Source organism: Antechinus flavipes, chromosome 2, assembly GCF_016432865.1.
Source record: "Antechinus flavipes isolate AdamAnt ecotype Samford, QLD, Australia chromosome 2, AdamAnt_v2, whole genome shotgun sequence".
Lineage (NCBI taxonomy): Eukaryota > Metazoa > Chordata > Mammalia > Dasyuromorphia > Dasyuridae > Antechinus > Antechinus flavipes.
This window is the reverse complement of record NC_067399.1, coordinates 372989625-373005656: the sequence shown is the minus strand read 5'-3', so window position 1 is coordinate 373005656 and position 16032 is coordinate 372989625. Positions and strand designations below refer to the sequence as shown.

The window sequence follows — 16032 nt, the reverse complement described above, 5'->3', positions numbered from 1 at the left end:
ATCCTTCCAATTAACACCTTTTTCTGTTAAAATGAGTTTCATCAGCAAAGTGGAATATAAGTATAAATCTACTATCTGATTGTCCCTTTTTTTTGCCCCTGTTGGATCATATGTGAAATATTGTATTTAATTCTGGTTCTCACATTTTAGGCAGGATATCAACAAGCTAATTTGGAATCTCATATTTTTTAATGTCTAATGTTGTCAGGGAGGTGTGCCCTTGGTTCTCAAAGACCATTAAGGGGAACACAAACTCTGGCATGTCCTATTAAGCTAGAAGAGCTTTGAATACAAACAGGAGGTGGATTGAGACTCGCCTAGCTAAGTTCAATGTCTTCTAATCAAAAGGTTGGCTACTGAGCAATGAATTTTTCAGCCACAGAAAATCATGGGAACCATCCACTAAGACATAGAGGGGTTATCATCTTCCACTTCATCCATATCAGTGAAATTACAAATCTTTAAAGTATCAACAAGCATGAATATGTTCTGAAGTGGAAGGTAAGAGCACCCCAAATCATATGTTTTTTTTTTTAATTCAGTCAAAATAACTTGAACTTCTTAACCAAGAGAATATTTGAGGAACATGATATATGTATCCAAAAATTGGAAAAACCATGTGGAGGATTGATTAGATTTATGCTGCTTGACATAGCTAGAACTTATAGGTTCAAGTTAGTGTTAGGAAGACTTTTGACTCAATTTAAGAAAGACCAATTGTCTTAACTGTCTAGGAACAAAATAGTCTGGTTTGGGAAAGGAGGAGATTCTATATATCTAGAGAGCTTCAGAGTATAGATGTTGACTTGTCAGGGATGTTGTAGGGGTGCTTTTGTAAAAGGAGAACGCAAGTGATTTTTGAAGTCTCTTAGATGTAAGGTACAAAAAATAGAAATGAAAAAGATTCTTGGGTAGGTATAAGAAATTAAACTTGATTCCACCTTGGAATTAACTAAAGGCATTGTAAGTTAGTTACATTGTAAAAGTTCTACTGTCCAAATGAAGGAGTTGATATTCTTGTTGCATTTTGCCCTGGTCAGACTACATTTGCAATATTTTGTTCAATACTGGATGCTATGTTTTAGGAGGCACATTGTTAAATAAGAGAACATCCAAGAGAGAATGACTAGAATGATAAGAGTACTTGAGCTGGCATATAAAAGTCTTTCAAGGAGAGCTGGAGAAGGGGGCAATAAGGTAGTTTTCATATGTATAAAAAGATGTCATGGGAAAGAGGGATAACTTGTTCTTTCCTTCCCCCCTCCCCCCCAGAATTCAGAAATAGGATCTATTCAAGTACAAGTAGGAGGTGGGAGAATATTCTAGGAAAAGAAATTTCAGTTGTATGTAAAGAACTTCCTAATGATAACAGCTGTCCAAAATGAATTGCATAGCAGGATCCCATCACTGTTATTCTTTGAGGAGGTTGAATGATCATTCATTCTGGATGTTTACAGAATATGTCTGTTGAAGGTACAGATTAGATGCATGTTCTCTGTATTCTCTATCAGACTTTGAAAATCAATGATCAAATTTCGCTGTTCTTTGTATTGTAGGTAATTTTTGCCCCAAAAGGCAAAATTCAGATATACATATAACACAAGAAGCAAAGATTTTTATAGAAAACCTGTTCCCTTTGGATCTGAGGACTCCCAAAGACAGTTATATTTCTATACAGAGCTACAGTTAGAGGATAGCAACAATTCCCAGAGCTTTGTGTATCATTTCAGCTATAGGAACTTTCAAAGAAGCTGTCTTTCCTAGATATTACTTACTTGTCCCTTATTTGTTAAGAAACTTTTTTAGAGGGGAAGATTGGGGGAAAAATTTTGTCTTTTGTTAGAATTTCACAGTAGGAAATTAGTTTAAAAGTAATCTAGCTCCGTCTCTACTCAGGGTATGACTCCCCCATACATTATTAGCAATCTATCCTCTGTTTAAGCAATTAATTTCCAATATATGTGATTTGGAATTAATTTTTTTTAATAATTATAACTTTTTATTGACAGAACCCATGCCTGGGTAATTTTTTTACAACATTATCCCTTGCACTCACTTCTGTTCTGACTTTTCCCCTCCTTCTCTCCACCCCCTCCCCCAGATGGCAAGCAGTCCTATACATGTTAAATATGTCCCAGTATATCCTAGATACAATATATGTGTACAGAACCGAACAGTTCTCTTGTTGCAGAAGAAGAATTGGATTCAGAAGATAAAAAATAACCTGGGAAGAAAAATAAAAATGCAAACAGTTTACATTCATTTCCCAGTGTTCTTTCTTTGGGTATAGCTGCTTCTGTCTATCATTGATCAATTGAAACTAAGTTAGATCTTCTCTTTGTTGAAGAAATCCATTTCCATCAGAATACATCCTCATACAGTATCATTGTTGAAGTATATAATGATCTCTTGGTTCTGCTCATTTCACTTAGCATCAGTTCATGTAAGTCTCTCCAAGCCTCTCTGTATTCATCCTGCTGGTTATTTCTTACAGAACAATAATGGAATTGATTACTTTTTAAAGCATCCCATTATTGGGTGACTGTTAAGCACTTCTTTCTTATATTGAGCCAAAATAGACCTACCTATAACTTTTGCTCATTGGCCCTATGTCTTTTCTTCATGAACATGTGAATTCTCTTCTATATGACAGCTGTGCAGATATTACTAAGTCTTCTCGTTTCCAGTGTGAACATCCCTATTTCATTTAGTTTACTCTTATAAGACATGTTTTTGAAATGTCTTTGCTAGTTAGCTGCCTTCCTCTCAACAAGATTCTTCCAGCTTCAAACATTTTTAAGCACCTCTTTGGTACAGAAAGCATATGTTGTATAGTAGGCTCTGGAGGAGAAGGAAAATAATTAGATAATCCTTAAGCCCTTTCCTATAAAGTACACACAGGAAAACGCACAGTTCAGTAGTACTATAAGAAAGCAGCATGGATAACTCTAATGTATTTTCTATAATAAACTACAGAATTATAAAATCACAGTATTTGGGAGTTGGTAGAGACCTCTTTAGCTATCTAGTCTAACTCATATGTAAAAGAAATCTTCACTGTACCGTTCTTGAAAAATAGTCATCTATCCTTTGCTTGAAGAAGTGGAGGAAGGTACAGCCTACTAGCTCTCAAGACATCCAGTTCCACTTTTGAACAATTGTTCCCATTGTTGGGAAGTTTTCCCTGACATCGAGACTAAATTGGTTTCTTTGCAACTTCCAGCCACTGATACTGGTGCTACCATTTGGGTGCAAACAAAATTAGTTTATTCCCTCCTCCACTTGCAGCCCATTAAATGAGCTTGAAGATATCCATAATCCCACCTTTCCTACTCAGTCTTCTCTTCTCTAGACCAAACATACCTACTTCCTTCCATGTATCTCCATGTGACGTAGACTCAGGGCTTTTTATCATCCTGGTTATCCCTTTTGTGCTCATTTGAATTAATGGTTTTCTTAAACTCTGATGCCCATAAATGGATACAGTTCAAGTATAGTAAAGATAGAATATAGTAAGAGTGACATCTCCTTATTCCTGGAAGTTACGTCCTTGTTAATGCAGCTCAAGATCACATCAAGCTTTTTTGGCTGCTATATCACACGGATTATTCATAAGGAATTTGTAATGCACTTAAACTCCCAGATCTTTTTTTTAGAACAGCTGCTGCCTATCATAAGTCCCTTACCTTGTCCTTGTGAAATTGATATTTTTTAGTATACTAGTACAAAAATTTATATTAATCCCTCTTTCATCTTCCATCTTCAATCAACTAACATTCATTAAGCACACATTACTATGTGCTAGACACTATGCTAAGTTCCGGGGATACAAAGAAAGGTAAACAACAACAACAACAAAATAAACCAATTCCTGCTCTCAAGAAGTTCATAGTCTAATGAGGAAGACAACATGTAAACAACTATCTACAGATAAGCTATATACCTGATAAATTGAAAATAATGAACAGAGGAAATATGGTCATTAGAAATAAGGGGAAATAAGGAAAAACTTCACTGAAAGTGGCGTTTTAGGTGAAATTAGAAAGTGAAGGAAGCCAGAAGGCAAAAATGAGAAGAGAGCATATTCTAGGGACAGTCAGTAAAAATGGTTAATGTCAGGAAATGGAGTGTCTTTCCCCCTTTATACTCTGTGATCTAATGGTCTTATTCTTAGAAAACAAGACCATTAGATCACAGAGTATAAAGGAAAAAAGCGAAGTATAAGAAGACTGAAAAAATAGAAAGGGGCCAGGATATGAAAGGCGTTGTCTTAGGAAGATCAATCTGACAACTAATTGAGGGAAGACTTTGAGGCAGAAAAACTAACTAAAAGGCAATTTCAATAGTCTACACATGAGATAATGAGAGCCTGTACCAGACTGGTGAGTGGCAGTGTTAGAGGAAGTAAGGAAGCATATATAAGAGTTGTTACAAAAATAACTGCACAAGACTTGGCAAGAGAGAAAGACTGAGGAATCAAAAATGCCACCTAGGTTTCAAACCTGGGTAACAAGGAGGTACTCTTATTGTAATAGGGAAATTAGGAATAGAAAAGTCTGTTAGAAGGGACAGTGGGAGATGAGTTGAATTTTGGCCATGTTGAGTTTAAGATGTATATGGAACATCTATTTCAAGATATTGCTAGAGAGATTAGATCTGGATGAATAGATTTGAGTCATCTGTATATGATAATTGAAGTGAAATGAGAGAGATAATCAAAACCAAGGTCACTGAGCAAGAAAGTATTGAGGGAAAAGGGCTTAAGAAAGAGTCCTGTGAGACATCCATAGTTAGCAGGTAAAGAAAACAGGAGGAAACATAAATGGGAGGAAAACCAGGAGAGGTGTCAAAAAAATAAATAGATAAAATTCGAGAAAAGAGAGTAACTAGGAAAAGAGCATGGTCAGCAATGTCAAAGGCTGCAGAGAAATCATGAAGGATGAGAATTAAAAAAGCCGTTAAAATCGACAATTAAGAGATTGTTGGTAACTTTGGAGAGAACAGTTCAGAGCAGTGTTCTAGGCTATCAGGCATCTTTTGGATCCTTCTGTTATCTAGTTTGTTAGCTATTCTTTGTTAGCTATTCCTCCCTTATCTGTACCATTTACAAATTTGCTAAGTCTTCTATCAGTGTATTTATCCAAGTAATTGATTAAAATGTTAAACAGTTCAAAACACACATCCTTGGGATACTTCACTGGAGACCTCCTACTTGCCACATTGACACTGAGCTATTAACAACACTTTAGAATTTAACTGTTCAACCAGGTCTGAATCTATCTATTATCATCTAAAACTTATTTTCCCATCTTTTCTACAAGAATAATGTGAAATACACACACACACACACACACACACACACACACACACACACACACACACACACACACGATGACCGCATATTTAAAATCAGCCGGAGTCAGGAATTCAGGTTAAGGGAAAAATCTTCGATCTTTATTCTCAGTAGAAGTGAAGAAAGATTGCTATAGCAATATGGGCAGCTGCTGACAGGAAGCCAGCCAGCAGAGGTGAAGGGGGATTGCAGGTGAAAGGGGGATCGGAGGTGAAGGGTGGCCGCAATAGCAATGTGAGCAGCTGTGACAAGACACCAGCCAGCAGTCTCTCTCTCCGCTTCCCTTTCCACTCCGCTGCCTCCACCCACATAACACATCAGGACTTGCACAAAGAGTGGGCGGAGGCCATTCTTTCTCCAAGCATATATATTAATAGAGTATGGTCCAATTACTATTTAGCCTCACATGCTTGGGACCTCAGTGCATCAACTCAAGCCTCAGCCCATTACATATATATATATAGGCTAAAATCTAGATAAACTATACCTGTAGTATTTCTCATCTGCTAGGTTAGTGATCCTGTCAACAAACAACGAAAAAAGGTTAATCTGACATGACCTATATTTGAAGAAGCTATGCTAGGTCTTTCCTTTCTAGATATTAGTCAGGTGTCTCTTTAATGATCCATTCTAGAATTTTACTAGGAGTCAAAAGTCAAACTAAGTGACCAGGTTACTTTCTCCTACTCAGTAAACTTCTGTGGTCCTCTGTTACTTCCTGGACCAAATATAGACTCTTTTGTCATTTAAAACTCATTATAGCTTGTCCCCATTCTATTTTTCTAACTGTATTTCCTATTACTTCTCTCCATATGTTGGACAGTCTAGTTGTACTTACCTCCTTGAAGTTCTTCGCACATAACCTACATCTCCCATTTCTCTGCTTTTGCATTGATTGTTCCCCTGTGCTTAGAATGCTCTCCTCTTCAACACTATCTCTTAGTATCCATAGTTTCTTTAAAAATCAGCTAGAGTACCACTTTATGCATAAGACCTTTCTTAATCACTCCAGATCTATTGCCTTTTCTCAAAGCTTACCTTGCCTCTGTTTTATATGTTTTGTATATGCATGTTATTGCCTTTATGAGAATGTAATTATCTTGAAGGAGCTTTTTTTTTTTTAATCTCTAGTACTTAACAGTTCTAGAAACATACTAGGCATTTAATAAATGTTTATTGATTGACAGACTGTTTTGTGTGCTATATTGGGAAAAAAGTCATTATCAATCAGAATCATGGCAAAACTTCATCAGTGAGGTGATACATTCATTGAGAGCTGGAAGTAGTACAATTTTTCAAAAACTTAAGAGGTTATGGAAATAAGTAAAAAATGAGATAAGTCTAGAAAGGTAAACTGGGATCAAGTTAGAGCACCATTATTATCAAATAGTGATACTAAAAATTTTTCAATAGAATGGCATGACCAGATGAATGTGTAAGAAAGAATATTCTAATAGTGATGTGAAGAATGAGTTGAAAGAGAAAAAAATGAAGGTAAGAAGATCTACAAAGATAGATTATCTGTGTTTGTACTAGATTAGGAAGTAGTATGAATAGAAAAGAAATTTGGAAAGGTGGAATCAGTGAAGTATGTATTGCTTAGGTATGAAACAGAGAAAGAAAAATGAAAGGATACTCCAAAGTTATGAACATTGGACAAAAGCTAAGTTTTTATAGTCAAAAAGAGGTAAAGTTAGAAGAACAGATATAACAGTCTGTCATTCAACAATGCATACTAAGTTTTAGGTATAATGAAACATAAAAGGATATTATATTCATAAAGTACTTCAGGCTTCTATATATAAATATATTGAGAATATATACAAGGTGAAGGTATTAGTAGTGGAAGAATTGGGAAGAATTTCATATAGAAGGTGGAATTAGTGACAAAGGTTCTGTGAGGCAGATGTGAGGAGTGAGTACATTCCAGGGATTGGAGGTAGTCATTGCAAAAATAGAGAAGTAGGTTATGAAATGCTATATATGAGGAAGAAAGTGAAAGGTACTTTGGTTGAATGGCAGACAGTGAGAGCAGGAATAATGTGAGGAAGTAATGTACATATGTACATAAAAGATGCTGCTCTACAATCCTTTGCCTACTAATCTTCCACTATTCCCAACCTCTGAGTCTTCAGAGATCATAAGAAAATCTACCAGAGGATTCTGGGAAGAAATTCTCCCTCAATTAACCAGTGTAAAGTACAAACACTTCTAGACTAGCTTCACAGAAACTGCAAGTGGGGTCCCTTGAGGCTGGCTGTGATCGGAGTCTCAGCAGGAATCACAGAGATTTTCACCTCCTAGACAGCATACAGAGTTGGGAGTCTGAATCTGGGAAGACTGAGGGAACCTCTGCTGATTGCAAATGCCAGGCCTGATTGGCCTGATTGTGCTACAGAACTGCAGCCCTGGGTGAGAAGATACCAGCACATTTGGTCAGTGTAGAAGCAGTGGGGCAGGGATGCTGCAGGCTGTAGGCACTTGAAGGAGGGTAGAGCTCTTGGTTTGGGGTTTCTGGTCAGAGGGAAGAGCTGAAGAGAAGCTTGTGACAATATCCCCCTACCCCATGATTAGAGTTGTTTAGATTAATACTTCTCATTAAAGAAAAATAAATGAACTGGCAAAGAAGAGAGAATCCAACCATAGAAACTTACTATGAGAATAGGGAGAAGACTAGGGTTCATCTTTAGAGAGGGACACTGAAAGAAAAAAAAGCTGCTTCTACTCCAAAGAGTAACGTTAAATGGCTCCCTGCCCAGAGAGAATTTATAGAAAAACTCAAAAAAGACTTTAAAAATCAAATGAGGAAAAACTAACTAAATAAGAATCATCCAAGAAAAAATTATGAAAGAAAAAAAAAGTTTAACTAGGAAAGAAGATACAGAGTCTTAAAGAAGAAAATAATTCTTTGAAAATTAGAATTGGGCAAGGGGAAGCTAGTGAAGCTACAAGACACCAAAAAATAACAAAACAGAATGTGAAAAATAAAAAGAGCAGAATTTGAAACATCTTATAAGAAAAACAGCAGATCTGGAAAACAGATGAAGAAGAGCAAATATAAGAGTAATTGGACTACCTGAAAAATTGTGACCAAAAAAAAAGCACCTTGATATAATAGTGCAAGAAATAATCCAAGAAAATTGTCCTGGAGTGATAGAACATGAGGGGAAAGTAGAAATAGAAAAAAATCCACTAATCATCATCTCAAAGAGATCCTTTGTAGAAACCACATAGGAATATTATTGCCAAATTTTCAAATCCCCAGATCAAAGAGAAAATTTTGCAAGAAATAAGAAAAAAAAATTCAGATACACTGGAGATACAATTAGAATTAATCAGGATTTATAAGCAGCCACAATAAAAAACTGCAGGTACTGGAATCATATATACTGTCAATCAAAAGAACCAGGCATGAGCCTAGTAATATCATATCCATAATACTGAAAGGAAAAAAAAAAAGATCATTCAACAAACTTGCAAATTTTCAGAATTTTCAACGAAACCTGAACTTAATAGAAAATTCAACATATAAAAACCACTTTTTAATTGGTTCCTATCTTCTTATTCTTTATCTAATTTTTAAGAATGACATCAATAATTGGGTAACTCAAAAGAAAGGTTGGAGCAGAGTTAAGTATAATCTGACTCTAAAAAGCAAAACTGTCCAGGAAAAGTTAAAATTGTGATTTCATTATTCAAGTGAGATGCAGAGGAAAAATAGACACAGAGGTATCAGAGGGGGAAGGAGGGCTTTTGTTTTGAAAATCTAACATCAGGAATGGGTTAAATACACAACACTATAAATATACCATGAAGAGTATCCAAAATCTATAAAGAGATAAGTAGGGAGAGGGAGAAGGAGAAGCAAAGTTTTGGGGAAGAAAACAAAGGAGGCTCCATGGGTGGGGGAGACTAAGTAATAGCAAGGCAAGTTAGGGAGCAGAATTAAAGTAAAAGAGTTAGTAGAGATAGGAAAGAAGAGATATAATAAATAATACAATGCTACAGGATAAGGAGTAGAATTTATTAGGAAAAAAGTATGGCTGGTAATCATTGTCCAGACAAAATCAGGCTTAAAGATTCAATCAAGAGAATTATTTACATTATATGTCAGCCATGCTAATATGGTTTTAGATGCATATTTATATATAGCTAAATGCATGTGTGTGTACATATATGTCTGTGTGTGTACATATATGTCTCTGTGTGTGAATTTATCTATACCTAGATATAGGAATGTATATGTATATGTTGGTGGTATGAATGTATATGTATGTGTCTATATGTGTATGTATGAATATAACTATAGCCTGCTTGGAAGAGGTGGTGGGAATGAAAAGGGAAAAAAATAAAGTAAAAGAAGTGTAAAGCAGAGAACAAAAGAAAAATAAAAAGAAAGCAAAGGTGGACACAAGAATATAATTTCTTTTATTATATATGCATTCTTAAAATGGAAATTTATTATTATATCTTTGAATCCTCCCTGATGTTCTGCTGGGCACATAACAATGTTGTTTTGTTTTGTTTTCCTTTTCTGTCTTTTTCTCTTCTTTTTTTTTTTTTTTAATTTTGGAGGGAGGATAGGGAAGAGAGACAGAGACAGAGAGAGAGAAGAGAGACATAGAGAATTCTCTACAGCAATTTAAAAAAAAAAGGAAACATCTACCATTTCATTTCTGTACTTTTGTCCAAGGACCCTTGAGCTTCATTAGAAAGAAAACTCAATAAACTGATTTGCCCAGATCTTCTGACTTAGAATTTTTGGATTCAGAGAATTTAGAAATCATGTAGTTCAGATCCCAAACTATTCAGATAAGATCCAGTGCACACACTTTATCTGGTATCAGTGCATATTTATATACTTTTGTATACCACCACGTAAATGTATTTGTCCAAATGGATAAAATCAAAGATAGTAAGTGACTTGCCCAAGATTATATAGGTATAAAAAGATGAAGCTAGGACTGAAAACTTGGATTTCTTCATTCTAGGCTAGTGCTCTCTCTACTGTTGTGCTTAATGTTTGATCCCTCTTTGTGCTTAGTGGTGAACTAGTCCTTTCCTCTTTCCCTGATGTTCTTATCTGTTTATGAATGTGCTGCTTAAGTGTGACTTGATGAGAATATAGAATAATCATAGTGATTGTTATTATTATTCTAATTTCTCTAGTACTTTAATTTTTACAGTTATCCCCCTTTTTAAAAAATGAAAAGGCAAGTTCATTCAGACTGTGTGAAGTAGGAAATGCATATATTATTCCATTTTAAATGGGAAAGAGACGTTTACTCAGAGTGGTTAAGTGCAAGGTCACACATGCAGTCACAGCCAGAGCTCAAACTTGAGCTGAGATCTTCTAATTCTAATACTAGGCTGCATTTCATCCTGTCACATTGCTTCCCTTGCTAAATGTATCCCTATCTTATATCCATCAACTAGTATTACTATGTCTACAGCAACAAAAAGATTCCAAAGTATGGCTAGAGTTGAAAAGAGAAGCTTTTCCTTTCCTTTGAAGGATACAAGTTTATGTCACAAGCCGAAGAGTAGTCATTTTAAAAAGAGTAATTGTTACATGTTGACTTTTTAATACTTTTTTCTTTCTATAGGGGCTATAAAATTAATCAGTTTGTCATGTGGAAACCAACACATCTGGGCCTGTGATTCCAGGGGTGGCGTTTACTTCCGAGTAGGAACCCAGCCTCTAAATCCTAGTTTGATGCTTCCAGCATGGATAACAATTGAGCCACCTGCACAGGTAAATGCCTTTTTAAAGCTAGTAAGGAACTTATGATAATGTAAGCATAAATATACTTTTAGAGAAATAAATACTTTATTCTAAATGTCAACAGATAATTTCTCATATTTCTGTAGTTTCTTTACCATCAGGTGATTTGTTTATGACCACCTCTGTGAAATGATTGGTTTTTACAAATTTTACAACCGAAGACTCAGAAATTGATTGAGATGCTCAAGTTCACACTTAATAAGCCTAAGAACGAGGACTTAAATTTCCTCATTCCAAATCTAGTTTCTTTTCAACTATATCACAGTTTCTTATAATCCTTTTGTTATAGGGTTTCAATGTTTTAGTAATAGTTTGCAATTTGTAGTTTCTATTTTTATAGTATTTTTGTAGCACAAAAAGACACAGGCATTGCCTTATTTTATTCCTGAAATAAAACAATTAGATGAGGTAGGAATTATCTTCCCCATTTTACAGGAGAGGAAACTGAAGCCCAGTGTCTAAGGTCTATGTCTAAGTAGACCTGACTCCTTAAAACAGTGGACTTTCCAGTGTATCATATTGTATGTCTAAAACTATCACTAGCAATATGAAATGGGTTGCAGCATAATGAAGTTTCCTTAATGAGTGCCTTAATAATTTGGAATTTGATCATCATAAATTCCAAATTATTAAGGCACTCATTAAGGAAACTTAATCAATCAATCAGTTAATTAATTAAGGAAACAAATTCTTGGAATTTGTGATAATCAAAGAGTTTTGGACTCTGAAAGGAATTTAAAGATAAGCCCCTGTTTCATTTATTTTATAACATTATATTGTTGCTTTTTTATATCATCACTTTCTAACATACTCCTACTCCTTTCTCACTACCACCACCATGGAACTCTTCTTTGTTACAAAAAGAAGCAATTAAATAAAAATGATAGTGACCATATCTGTGTTTCACCATTCAATCTCTTGGAATTAAGAGTCTGTGATGTTAATTTCCTTTTTGTGGTCATTTCATTGTATATCTTGTTCTTTGTTCTATGGCAGTTCTGAATCCAATGAATTGTTTCTTATGGCACAATCATATTTCATTGCTTTTAGATACCACAATTTTTTCAGGTATTCCCTAATAGATGGGCATCACTTTTCTTCCAGTTCTTTGCTACCACAAAAAATATCACTGTAAATAATTGTAATTATGAGACTTTTCTCTTCCTTCTTTGACCTGCTTGAGGGTATATGCCTGAGTCAAAGGATATGAACAATTTGGTCACTCCTCTCCCATAATTATAAATTTTTTTTAGAACTGTTGAACTAATTCATGACTCTACTAACAATGTAATGGCAATCCCATTGCTTGTTGCGACTTCTTTCTGTGGCTCTCTGGCAAAACTCTAGCCCCTCATTGAAGACCCCCTGCTACCCACCTGGCTCCTCCTTGCTCCCCTGGTGAGGCGGTCCCAGGTTACAGAAGTCACTGTTTTAGCAGCTATTTGCAAAAGCTCTATGAGGGGCCTCAGAGCAAGTGTTAATGGGACTCAAGGAGGCTCAGGGGAAAGAAGGAAGCTGCTGCTAACCTGGAGTTTGTTTTTACTCTTTACTCTACAATTCCCAAATATTTTCTGAATTTTGTTATCTTTGCCCATTTGGTGAGTTGAAGTAAAACTTTACAGTTATTTTAATTTTCAGTTTTCTTATTAGTAATTTAAAATGTTTTGTTGATAGTTTTCACTTCTTTTTTTTTTTTTTTTTTTGAGAATTCTTCCTTTGTCTATGTCTCCTAGGGAATGGCTTTTAGTTTAATCAAATGTATCATTTCCCTACATATCTAGATTTTCAGACTTTAAAATGTAATGGAAATACTTTTTTCTTTAGACTGCAGTTTCCTATTATAGCTGCATTGATTTTGTTTGTGCAGATTTTTAAAATTTTGTGCAATTAAAATTATCTATTTTAGCTTTTACAATTTCTACTGTCTCTTCTTTGGTTAAGAACTCTCCCTGATTATCATTATGAAAAGTACTTCCTTCTATTGCCCTCTAATTTTTCATAGGTAATTTCATATTTAATTTGTATCTGTAATTATATATATGTACACATATATAATATATATATATATATATTAAGTGATGTATATATAAGCATAATTTTTGCCAAATCATCAAATTTTTCGACTAGTTCTTATAGACAAAGATTCCTTTCTGTAGGAGTTTGTTTGCAATAATTAAAGTTTATCAACACTGGGCTAATGGATTTGATTGTTTCTCAGTCTTTGTTATCTAGTCTGTTCCATTCATTTACTTATTTTTTAAAATTCACAATATTTTTTTGTTATTATGGCATTACAATAACTTTATCTGATAGTCCTAAGTCCCTTTCATTTTTTTTTTTTTTTTCACTATGTTCTTTGAGCTTCTAGGCCTTTTGATTCCAATAGACTTGGGATAGAAAATGCCACCTGCCTTCAGAGAGAGAACTGTGGAGATTGAATATGGATTAAAGCATAGCATTTTCATGTTTTATTTTGTTTGTTTCCTACAGTTTTTTTCCCTTTTGATCTGATTTTTCTTGCACAATGTGACAAATATGAAAATATGTTTAAAAGAATTGCACATATTTAACCTATATCAGATTGCTTGCTGTCTTTGGGAAGGAGAAAAATTTGAAACACAAAGTCTTAGGGAAATAAATGTTGAAAACTATCTTTACATATATTGAGAATATAAAATACTATTGAAAATTTAAAAAAAAGAGATATTAGACCTTTTAGTCCTGCAGACTAATTTTTAATAATTTTGTCTCATTCTAATCCTTGGTAGTTCAGTTGTAACACTACTTTTATAAACTTAGATAGAATAAGTTAATTTAGGTAGTATTAGAATTTTTATCATGTTGGCATGATAGTCATGATCCTCTTTTTTAGAATGAGGAAATTGCTGTTAGAAGATAATGAAATAATTTGGCCAAATTACATAGAATTTTAATTAGAATCTAGTGCTCCCAATTGCAAATTTGTTTCTTTTTGAGCAATATTATCTTGATTCCTTCAGTTTTCATTGGGCATCTTTGTGCCAGCAGCAAGGTATGCTAAGCAAATTAAACACGAAAACATTTTAGAAGCCATAGTCTACAAAGGCTACAAATACCAATTACAAATCATTCCGTTTTAAACATTTGTTATCTATTATATGCAAGGTACTGTGCTAGAGAGTGAAGATATAAAAGGAAAAATGAAATTGCCCCTGCCTTTAAGGATTTTACATTCTACTAATGGGAAAATACATTATGAGTACAAATAATGGGGGATTGGGAGAAGGCAATTTAAGGAAATAAAGAAAAATTTATTGGTTTAATTATTTTACATATATATAATACACACGCACACACACACACATATCAGAGCACTGTGCTAGTTGCTAGGGATAAAATCACCCAAAAAAATGGCCTCTACTCTCCAGGAGCTTAGACTTTGCTTGGACATAGATTATATAATTAATGTAACTAGTATCCTTATCATATTAGTATTCTTAACATATAACTCTGTGTGTGTGTGTGTGTGTGTGTAATTGATACATAGAACAATATATGTACATATATACATAGTGTTACTGGGAAGAGGGGGACAGGGCACTTGCAATTCTTGTGTAAGAGGTAATTCTTGAGCTGAGCTTTGAAGGAAGCTAGAGATTCTATGAGTCAGCATTGGTAAGGAAAATATTAAAGACATGGGAAGATGAAATACCATGTACGTATAACCAACTATAAATAGATCAGCTTGGCTGGACAACAAAGTACAGGAATCAATCAACAGATGTGAATTTATTAAGTGTCTATTATATTTCAGTCAGTGAGAACACAAATACAAAGAATGAAGTAATTTCTACTCTTAAGGAGTAGGGGAAGAGAACGCTGACATATGTAAATGTATTCAGAATAAGTATAAAGAAAATAAATACAAAATAATTAAATATAAGCCAGGGAGGTCATTAACAATTGGGGAGATTAGGAAAACTTACTATAGGAGGTATGTGCTGCATTTTGAAGAAAGAGCTTCTTTGAGGTAAATATGAAGTATAAGTGCATTCCAAGCATTGGGAATAACTACTGGATTGGCACGAGATAGAAGATGAATGCTGTTTGGTCTGGATCATAGAATGTGTAAATAATGAACAGTAAGGTTGAAAAGATAGGTTGGGGCTGTGAAGCATTGTAAAAGCTAAAGAAAAGAGTTTGTATTTGATTATGGAGAGGTAGACACTAGAGTTGATTACATTTAGGAATCACATGATCAGAGAGGATTTACTTTGGCAGCAGAATGGAGTATGGAGAATGGAGACTGGAAAAAAAGGAGTTAAGAAGTGGAAATCAAATTAGGATGTTTGACAATATCTTAAGTGTCAGGTGAGGGCCTGAACTAGCCAAAATGATGACAGTAGTTTGAATGTATGGTAGAATCTAGTGAAGGTTTTTTTTTTTTTTTTTCTTAAGAATAGGGAACATTATGGCATTATGGGGAACTTTGACATATTTGAAGGCAGTAAGGAATTCTGGTAGACAGGGAAGAGTTGAAAATGAGAGTGAAAATAGTTGAGATTTCAGTCTGCTTGAGAAGATAATTGAGGATAGGGTCAAGATAAATATAAAGATGTTGGTTTTACTCAGAAGAAAGGCCATCTCATCAGGCTATAGGAAAAGAGAAAAGAGAAAGGGGTGATTCAAAGATTTTTGAGCTGAAGAAAATGGGAGGGAAGAGAAGAGGTCTCAGGATGATGGAAGTCCCAGGATAATAAATGTGAGACTGCCTTTATGTATGATTGAATTGGGGCAAAAGAATAAGATATGGAATTTGAGAATTGGGAGGTGAAGGAGTTTGAGAGAGCATCAACACCATGCAAGTTATAGTCTTTTATATACTAAGGAGTATTTAAGTAGTTGAGAAGAAAAG

General features: G+C 34.6%; 1 protein-coding gene across 2 annotated transcripts in view; it reads left to right on the top strand.

The window, feature by feature from the left end:
• TECPR2 (tectonin beta-propeller repeat containing 2) overlaps positions 1-16032 on the top strand; it is a 153663-nt gene that overhangs the window by 106326 nt on the left and 31305 nt on the right. For both annotated transcript variants that reach the window (XM_051978328.1, XM_051978329.1), the window contains exon 17: positions 10960-11108. In XM_051978328.1, coding sequence (XP_051834288.1) covers positions 10960-11108 — 149 coding nt within the window. The remainder of the gene's footprint in view (positions 1-10959; positions 11109-16032) is intronic.